Genomic DNA, 9,457 nt, shown 5'->3' with positions numbered 1-9,457 from the left:
CCCCCAACACTAATTGGAATGTTAAAATTGTCTTCTTACTTTTTGTTTTCGTGTTTTCGTTGATAAAACCGAACCGATGACATTAAGATAAATGGATCCAGATGTTTCACTTTCGTAACTATATGGATGTCAATGTAACTTTTTAAAATGTAAGGACTAAGATACTAAAGGTAGCTAACTACAATGGGTAATATGTAATTGGTTGAATTGTTATAGCTAAGTGATTGTGGGGAGAATATAAAGTTTCTTTTGCTACAACCTATATAGATTATACAAACTAGAAGATACATATAGATAAGAAATGCATTTGATCTCTTGCTGACATACTGACGTGTTGATAACCTTATCATGTGATACAAATATATTGTCCTGGAAACTGAATGAAGGAATCATCAAATCCAGCCTTATTAGCTTGTCATGAGGAATATAAAATGGTATTTTCTTTTGAACTTGTGATCCTTAGTATATTTTGCTTTGCTTTATCACTTGTGTGTCTCTTGATAGCTCTTTGCATTTTCTGACGGTTGGATCTCTTGATAGCTCACTTGTGTGTCTCTTCATAAAAGGCAACTTCTTGTCTGACATTACATAATAGAGAATTTTTATTGCTGGCCATCTCTCAACATGTAGTTGGATAGACAGTGTGTTCTCTTTCTTTTTCAGCAAATCTTCATTTCTCAATTTTGGCAGGCCTTTAATGCCCTCAACTGGAGAAGTGCAAGGCATGAATAGGTTATGCTGGTTTCAGACAGAAAATTCTAATTTAAAATGTTAACAAATCATTCTGATGTTGTGCAAGTGTGGTTGTGAAATGGCTAACATGAATATTAGTTGTTTGAACAAGTGACGTCAACTTTCTACAATGAAAAAGATGATTGTGATCATTGTTCATTTATCATGTGGTACCCACTTTTATTTTATGGATATAAAAGGTGGGGAGCTTAAGAAATTGTCACAGAAGAATGTCTTTCTTGAAATAGTTCTACAGAAAATTTCACTTGTAATTAGTTGTAGCATTGTTCAACGAGTTAAAGAGATTGTCCAGACAGCACAAGATTTGGAAGACAGAAATATTGACCATTATGAAGTTGTAATAAAAATCATTTGACTTGGAATATTGATATAATGACCAGTGTAACCTCTTAAATGGTTTCAGGATGACCCTGTGATTGCTATGTTAACTTTTAAGAACATTGCTTTTCGATTTAGAGATGGATATTTTCTTTTATTCAACAACTTTTTTTCTTTCATCTTCCTTGCTAGTTTATTTTTTCCTTGGAATTTCTTTCTTGAACTTCAGTAGATGAAATTACTGGTTGCTTTGTTGGAACTCATCAAATGTATAACTGTTACGAGGTACCTTGTAACAAAAAAATGGAGCCTCTGTTGTTTTCTTCTCTTTTCATTGTGGTACAAAGAAATGCATACTGCATATTGGCAGCTACAGAGTAACATATCTTTTGCACTTTGTTGTCTGGTAGATATAATCCAGCATATATTTGCATCTGATAAGTAGAAAAGAAGTGGAATTGTGGCAGGCTCTCTCTTATTTGTTCAATGATAGATTGTGCACCACTTGACTCGGATATGATCTAACCAATGGTCTTTTAGGGGCCTTTCTCAACTGATGTGGGACATGTTCCAGTGCTGATTGGCATGCATGGTATAGTTCTTGCATCAAGCATCCTGAAAGCTACTCCATTATGGTTTAGAATGCTACAATGGTTTAGTTTTTTCCATGTTAATTATCCAAATGCTCATTTTTCAGTGTGTCATTTCCATGTTAATAATCTTATATCACTTTTACCACTCGAGGCAGAACATCTTTTTCTTTCACATGCCGACTTGAATCAGCTTCAAAATTGTCATATCTGTCTCTGCTGCACTATAAGTGAGTTGTGGATTTCATGGCATACTGCTCACTGCTCATCTGTCTGCCACAAGAAACAGTCTGATTTATAGCAACAGAGCAAATAGAACTCGTGGATCCAATTACAGTGTTCATCTCATGCATTTAGCGACAAGCATTTATTTGATGTAAAGATACAGGTTCAGATTCAGATCCTTAAGCTTCTATTTGACTGTAAATTGTTGCAGAGCTTAAGCAGCTTCTTAATGTAACATAATTCCTTTCCATAGAGCTGAACAAGTTTTTTCTGCTTCCTTGATCAAATGCTTCTCAGCTTGCAGAGGAATCTCCTGCTCAAATGGAGGAAACCAGGCTTTGGTCCCATGTAACTGCAATGGGACTCCTCACGTCATGATCACCGTCGCTCCATGAGATGGAGCCGTAGGCATAAGATCCGGCCACTGCTTGACTCGCCAAAGAGGTGAACGTGATCTCGTACGACAAGCTCACGTTGACGGCGTCGAACACGAGCGTGCTCGGGGTGACGGTAACGTCCACGCCGGGCGGGCTGGAGACCCGCGCTTCGTATGCTGCCGCCGCAGAGGTTCCGACGTTGCGGACTACTCTTTTGTAGGTCACGACATCGCTGTTCGACGAGAAGATGACGGAGAAGGCTGGGTAGTTGAGGTCGCCGGGGCTATCCAATGCGGCAGTTGAACAGTTAACGCTTATCTCGTTCCTGGTGAAGACAGCGATCTGCGCCGGGCTGTATTCCATCGCGCAGAGGAAGGCGAGGTAGTCGTCGACGTTCGAGTCGTACACTAGACCGGGGTCGAGCGCGCGGTTCGGATCCACGTGGCCGGCACCGCGAACGAAAGGTGTGGACTCCGCTTCGGTTGCCAAGTCCTTGATGGTCTCGCCGGAGTCGTCTGAGTTGTAGGCCGTGGTCATCAGGGCGGATTTGATGGCAGCTGGGCTCCAATCTGGATAGGCACGGCGGAGCAGGGCGGCGATGCCGCTAACATGGGGGCACGCCATGGAGGTGCCGGAGATTATGTTGAACTCGACCCGCCTCGGATCGATGTCGAGGTCCGTTGGCCCGTTCATCCCCGTCCACCCGGCCAAGATGTTGACGCCGGGGGCGATGACGTCGGGCTTGAGAATCTCCGCGACGCGGAAGTTTGGCCCCCTGCTCGAGAAAGCGGCCACCTTGGGGGCGGCGGGGGACGCTCCGATGGCCGTGCCTCGGAAGACGATGGTGGCGGTGGGCGAAGGCTGCGACTTGATGTAGTCCGTTATCTTGCTGCCGGACGTGTGACTGACCATCGTGGCCGGAATGAGGTGGGAATCAGCGACGAGTTCCCCGCCGCTAGCAGCGTCGTTGGCCAGAATCATCCCGGCCCCTCCGGCCAATTTCACCGCGCTCCCCTTCTCGACACGTGCATTGGTGCCGCGCTCACAGAGGACGATCTTTCCGGCTACTACGGCAGCGTCGAGGAAGCCCGGAATACAGAGACGAGACCCGCTGTCTCCGGCATACACCAGCGGAAGATAGGTCGAGTTTATTGGGTCTCCGGCGTAAAGAGAGGCGCCGCCGTATGTGCTGCCATCTCCGAGAACCACGTCGGCCGGGAACTCCCGGTCAATGGTTGAAGCGCCCACGGTGAGGATCCACGGGGCGATGTTGACCGCGGTGCGCTGTCCGGGGCCCGAATTACCGGCGGAGCATGAGACCACCACCCCGTGGCGCGCGGCACCGAACGCCCCAATGGCTATCGAGTCGCGGTAGAACGAAGGAGCATATCCGCCGGCGCCGACGGACAGTGAGATGACGTCGACTCCGTCGGCAATGGCCGCGTCCATCGCGGCGAGTATGTCCGAGTCGTAACACCCTCCGGCCCAGCAGATCTTGTAGGCGGCGACGCGCGCCTTGGTGGCCATCCCCCGGGCCTCTCCACGGGCGTATTGGTAGAACCCGGCATCGGAAACCACGGCGCCGGCGGCAGTAGAAGCTGTGTGGGTGCCATGGCCCTCGGTGTCTAGCGGCGACTTCGACTCCTTGGTCTCGTCGATCGGGTGGCCCATGGCGGCCTCATAGCCCTGGTAGAAGAACCGGGCGCCGATCAGCTTGCGGTTGCAGGAGGAGGCGTTGAAGCCGTTCCCCGATTCGCAGTAGCCCCGCCACGTGGAGGGGGGCGGGGGGAGGGAGTCATCAGCGAAGCTAGCGCGGGAGGGGTAGATGCCGGTGTCGAGCACGCCGACGACGACGTCGGAGGCGAAGGAAGAGAAGGGCCAGAGGCCGGTGGAGGTGGAGAGACGGAGGAAGACAGGGGAGCGGGTGGTATGGGGGTGGCAGAGGCGGTCTGGGAGGACAGCGAGGACGGAAGGGAGGCGTCGGATGGCTGCGGCCTGGGCGGGGGTGAGGCGGGCGGCGAAACCGGACGCGGCCCGAGAATAGGCGTAGAGGAGTCGGGCGGGTTGCCGGCCGGGTAGGGAGCGGAGGGTGCGCGCGTACCAGTGGGCGTGGGACGGGGACGAGGCCGGCTTGCGGGAGGGGGACAAGTGGACGATGTAGGTAGCCTGCGCGTCGGTGTCTACCTGCGCCGTTCCCAGCAGCGGCAAGATGAGGAGGATGGACACGGCGGGGAAGAAGGACAGGCGAAACGACTTCCCCATGGATCACGGAAACGGGTCCGAGAGAGGCAGAGGACACAGAAGATGGAGGAGGAAGAAGAGGGGAAAGGTGGGGGGTGGCGAAGACAGATCGGCCAATGGGATAAAATGGGAATATATGGACAGATGGGTGGTTTTCGGGTCGGGTAATGAACCTTATTTACGGTATGGACCATTCGGAAGAGCGAACGCAACGGCAACGTGGCGTGGCGGTTCGGTAGTTTCTTGATGGAATAAGGGCTATTTGGGGTAGTGGCGAAAGGACCGCAAAGATTCCACGAGGAAGGGGGGGTGAGGCGGAGTGGGTTTGGGAGATCATCCACGTAGGATGTCAATTATGGAGCTTTTAAGAATTGTGGGGTCCATGTACTTTTAATGCTGCAAAGGAAAACCATCCACAGCCGTCCATTGCATCTCATCTTGTCATCTCAACCGTCCGCATGATTTCTTAACATCATAGTGACAGTTGATCGACGGTGATGGATCGTCCCTTTGACGCTGACTCATGCAGGACAGGGTGCACAGGATCGGGATGCGGGGGTACGTGGCAGTGGATCGCGTGACCGTTCATTTAAAACGTTCTCAAGGAGGCGACCGACGGAGGGGTCCACCGCGTGCATGATTGAGCTGGCGTAGCGATCCTACTCGCGACTTATCGCACGATGATGGCGTGGGGACATCGATTAGAACACGACATGGATTAGTTTATGACACATACGGCACATTCACCGCTTAAATAAACAGCTCGTGAATACATGAGGGATTAAAGATAAATTGAAGTTATATTAAATACATTAGTATGTCAACGTAGAGTAAGTAGAGATTGTCTCGATCAGGATTCAACGTGGAGTAGCCCAGTCGCCCAACGAGCACTCTTTGCGATGATGCTCTACCCTGATGCATCGAACGATCCAAGACATTTGAAGCATGTTTTTTCTTTTTTTTTTAGACAAAAGCATCTTATATATATTTTACGAATAAAAATATTTAAAGCGTATGATGCATTCTACGTAGATATAAGCGTCCACGTTACATGATATATCTTACATAGACAAAAATATCTGAAGTGCCACGTACATCCTTTATAAAAAAACATATTTTAACATCTCGTATATCTTTCACGAATAAAAGCATCTGAAACGTCTGATATATCATTCATGGATAAAAGCATTCAAAGTGTCTTATGTGTCATTTGCGAGCATAAACGTCTTCATTGCGTACTGCATCCTTCGCATATAGAAGCGTTGGAAGTGTTTGATGCATTCATGGACAAAAGCATTCAAATCATATGATGTATCTTCCGTGGATATCCTAATGTGATACATCCTCCACAAATGTAAGCATCTTCACGTGATATGTCCTTCGTAGATAAAAGCACTCAAAATATTCAATACATCAAAGTATCCAAAGTCTATGCTGATTCCTTTATGAATATAAACGTAAGCATTTTATACATCTTTCATGGACAAAAGCATTCCGACGTCGATGCATCCTCCATGGATAAAAGTATTTGAAGCGTATGATGTGTCCTTAGTGGATATAAGCATCGTTGACATGTGATGCATCCTTCGTAAATAAAAAGCATATAAAGTGTTTGATGTATCCTTCGAAAACAAAAGTATCCAAAGCAAGCGTCTGATGCATCCTTCTTAGATAAAAACATCTAAAGCATAAAATGCATCCTTCATGGACAAAAGCATCCAATGTGTCCATCGTGGGTTAAGCATTGAAGATTGTATGATAAGTCCTTTTTGTGTAGACATCGAAAGTTTTTCTCGGGCTAAGCATCGAAAGTTGCTCGATGTGCTCTTTTCGGGCTTTGCATTGAAAATCGCCTGATGTGTCCGTCCCAAGTTAAACGTGAGAGGTTGTCTGATGTGCTGATGACTAATATGTTATGACAACACATGATTTGTCACGACCCGAGCCTGATGGGCTAACTGGCCTATCAACTTCGTTTGATCTAAACCACTGACCAAAATGCTTAAGCTGAAATGTTTAATATTGTCCACTTTCTTTTGTTTCTCAAAATATTTTCTCTAATTAAATCGACTATAAAAATCCTTTGCACCATAATAATCGAGATCGGTTATTATTTGTTTAAAATTCTCTATTCTATTCTAGGATCGAGTTGCGTGAGACCCTATTCGACCTCGATCTTTATGCATATTAACATTCGGACCCTATTCGACATCGATCTTTAGCATATTAGCATCCAAATAGCTTTTGAATTTGTCTCAATCCGTCTAGGCTTCTTGTGCATACAGGGTCAAACCAAATTGGCTTGATCCATGTGAAGATCACCTTACTCGTATCCATCGCATCACAATCTAACCTAGATAGCATCATGATCCCGTGCTAGAAGCAACTCTTGCGTGCAAGTCCCATCGTAGGTTATGAGACAGCACTCAACCGTGAAATAAAGTGCAGTTATGTTAGAGACAGAAGGAATCATTATATTCTTTATCGGTAGTTGACATCTTCACAGATTTAGTACACATTAGTGAACTAAAATTGATTTGAATGGCAATCAGCAACTTAGAAGGATAATTTCTAGTTCTGATGGATAGACGGCGCCATTTGGGCCCACCGCTTCCGTCCTCGTCGATTGGATCTTTTAAGTGTGTTCTAAGAGTACTCAGATAATGCCTACAGCCAAAAAAACTAAAACTTGAAGTAAGTGTCCAACTTTGGTATATAAATCGGTTCATTGATAATAAATTAGAGATTAAAAAAGGGTATTATACCCACATAGCCTCTCATATATGCTAAAAGAATGGGAAGCTCAGAGAAGAAAAGGAGAGCAAAAAAACTATTTCTTCTTTCTTGGTAAAAATTATTCTTTTTGTATTTGATTTGAGAAATCATATGGTGTCTTATCTTATCATAGTTGATGGAATTGGATGGCATTTATTTAATTGGATAAGCAGTTTTGGAAGATACAATTTTCTTTAGATATGTTTGGGGATAATCTGATATCACATCACACCCCATCAGCTATCACATCAGGTTGACATTATGTATGTCGTGCTAACTTGATATCTAACATTTTAAACATCCGATCATCTTGACACATTGGTAGGAATCATTTTACATGTCTCATTAATATGAGTCCGCTTCAATAAATATACTAAATAATGATCATGAATTAGTTACGATCGTTAAAAAAGTAATCCAACGAATTAGCTCTCCGATTAAAAATAATAATAATAATCCAAGTTAGGTAAACTATATAATCTCTCTTGAGTAAGTCGAGTTTATGATTGAAATATTAAAAAAAATTATTGAATATGCCTTCGCAATAGATTTTTGTATAATCATTACTAAATCCTCTTATCTTCATGTACCAAATTTATGGTAAGCTTAGACGTTGAATTCAAGTATGACTTTAAATCCTCGACGTATTAGAGGATCAAAATATAATTGCCTGAAGTATTGTTATTGTTGTTAGGGCTTCTTTGTCTTCTGAACAAACGTTATTCAGCTAATAAAACAGTAAATTTTACGTCCAATGCCTTAATGGAGATTAAAATGTTTGCCTTTTTCTCAAGGAAATAAGCTAATCAGTATCACTGCCATTACGTGCCATGCAAATTCCACGGCCACGTTTGCTGACTTCCGAACGCTCTCCCCTTCTTCTTCGTATCCACGTGCAGTGCAGACCTTCGTTCATCGGGTAAGCAAGCATTGGATTCTTTCGATCTCCTCCTCCCCCTCTTTAACGCGTTGAGCGCATCGTATCGATAGGTATGTGAGCAGAGAAACGAGGAGATCAGCCTTGGAAGGAAGATGAGCAGCCTTCTTGCCCGTGGATGCCGATCCTCCACCTTGAAGTCGACGACGTCCGCTGCGCTGCCTGCTTTGGGCGACTACGGACGCGGTCGCAGGGTAAGTTTCCGCCGCCTGCTGCGTGGTTCCATCTTGCAAGATCTGATGAAAGGGTACCGCGTACAGTAGTTGTTTGGGATGGGATTTGATGCTGGATTCTGCTCTCATCTCAGTTGCATGAGATATGATTTTAGTTTGAATCTGTTGATCCATCTGATCTGGTTACCTGATACCTGCCACGGAAAAAGATGTGGTAGATCTGATGGTGTAGCGAGAAGGGAAGAAGATGATCGACTCCGTATTACGTTACGAATTTGTTTAATCATGTACGTCCCCCCCTCTTCCGCCGTTTGCAGTACTGCGCGGAGAAGAAGGATGAACCGCAAAGAGTGGTGGAGAAGGCGACGTCGACGGCCGAAGAGTTCCTGCGGCAAGCCAGGGAGAAGTCCGAAGCAGTCGGCGAGAGCGCCAGGGAAGTCGTGGAGGACGCCAAGGAAGCAGTTCTCGGCGAGTCAGAGGAGAGGAAGCAGCAGAAGGTGGAGAAGGGAAACTACGATAAGATCGTGAGGGACTAATCGGGATGTGTGAACAGTGCTTGTTCGAGGTGGCACGTCCATCCAAATAAAACCGCGCTGCATCTCATGGTTTCATCTGATGTTTGGGTGCCCGGAAATATTATTACACTTGTTTTTATTGAATATAATGGATAGTATTAAATCGGATAGGAATTAATTGAGGCTGTTGCGGTCAGATCGGAATCAAACCGGAAATCAGAAAAATTCCGTCGGATCTCTTAATATTTTGTCCTCCTCTCTATTTCTTGTAAAATGTATAAAAGGCTTCTTTACTATAGGAGAAGGAAACCTAAAATATTGTCTTGGCAGCCCCTCTTTTAAGCCATTGTTCGGCATGGTTGATAAGAATTATTTGGATCACTTTCTTAAATGGGTACCATATATAACCTACAAAAGTCGAAGGAAACCTGTAATTCCAACTACTGATTGCTTCTGTTTCATAGCTGTATATATATATATATATATATATATATATATATATATATATATAATATATATATATAATATTCAATTAAATGTATAATCCAATCGG

The 9,457-nt window shown here is 45.0% G+C and overlaps 1 protein-coding gene and 1 long non-coding RNA gene across 2 annotated transcripts; one reads left to right on the top strand and one right to left on the bottom strand.

Annotated features, from left to right (window-relative positions):
• Positions 1 to 1,935: 1,935 nt before the first annotated feature.
• LOC135675747 (subtilisin-like protease SBT1.4) lies at positions 1,936 to 4,603 on the bottom strand. Its single transcript, XM_065186213.1, has one exon. The coding sequence runs from the start codon at positions 4,523 to 4,525 to the stop codon at positions 2,204 to 2,206; it is 2,322 nt and encodes a 773-aa protein (XP_065042285.1). The 5' UTR covers positions 4,526 to 4,603; the 3' UTR covers positions 1,936 to 2,203.
• Positions 4,604 to 7,953: 3,350 nt separating this feature from the next.
• LOC135677640 (uncharacterized) lies at positions 7,954 to 9,074 on the top strand. Its single transcript, XR_010514720.1, has 2 exons — positions 7,954 to 8,410; positions 8,707 to 9,074. It is a non-coding gene; the product is annotated as an uncharacterized LOC135677640 (long non-coding RNA).
• Positions 9,075 to 9,457: the final 383 nt, after the last annotated feature.

The sequence above is a fragment of the Musa acuminata genome, chromosome BXJ1-6 (assembly GCF_036884655.1).
Source record: "Musa acuminata AAA Group cultivar baxijiao chromosome BXJ1-6, Cavendish_Baxijiao_AAA, whole genome shotgun sequence".
Lineage (NCBI taxonomy): Eukaryota > Viridiplantae > Streptophyta > Magnoliopsida > Zingiberales > Musaceae > Musa > Musa acuminata.
Note: the sequence above shows the minus strand (reverse complement) of the source record. Positions and strands in the feature narration are given on the sequence as shown.

Excerpts from the sequence above, each read along its gene's own strand:
- LOC135675747 (XM_065186213.1), bottom strand. The coding sequence starts at position 4,525 with ATGGGGAAGTCGTTTCGCCTGTCCTTCTTCCCCGCCGTGTCCATCCTC.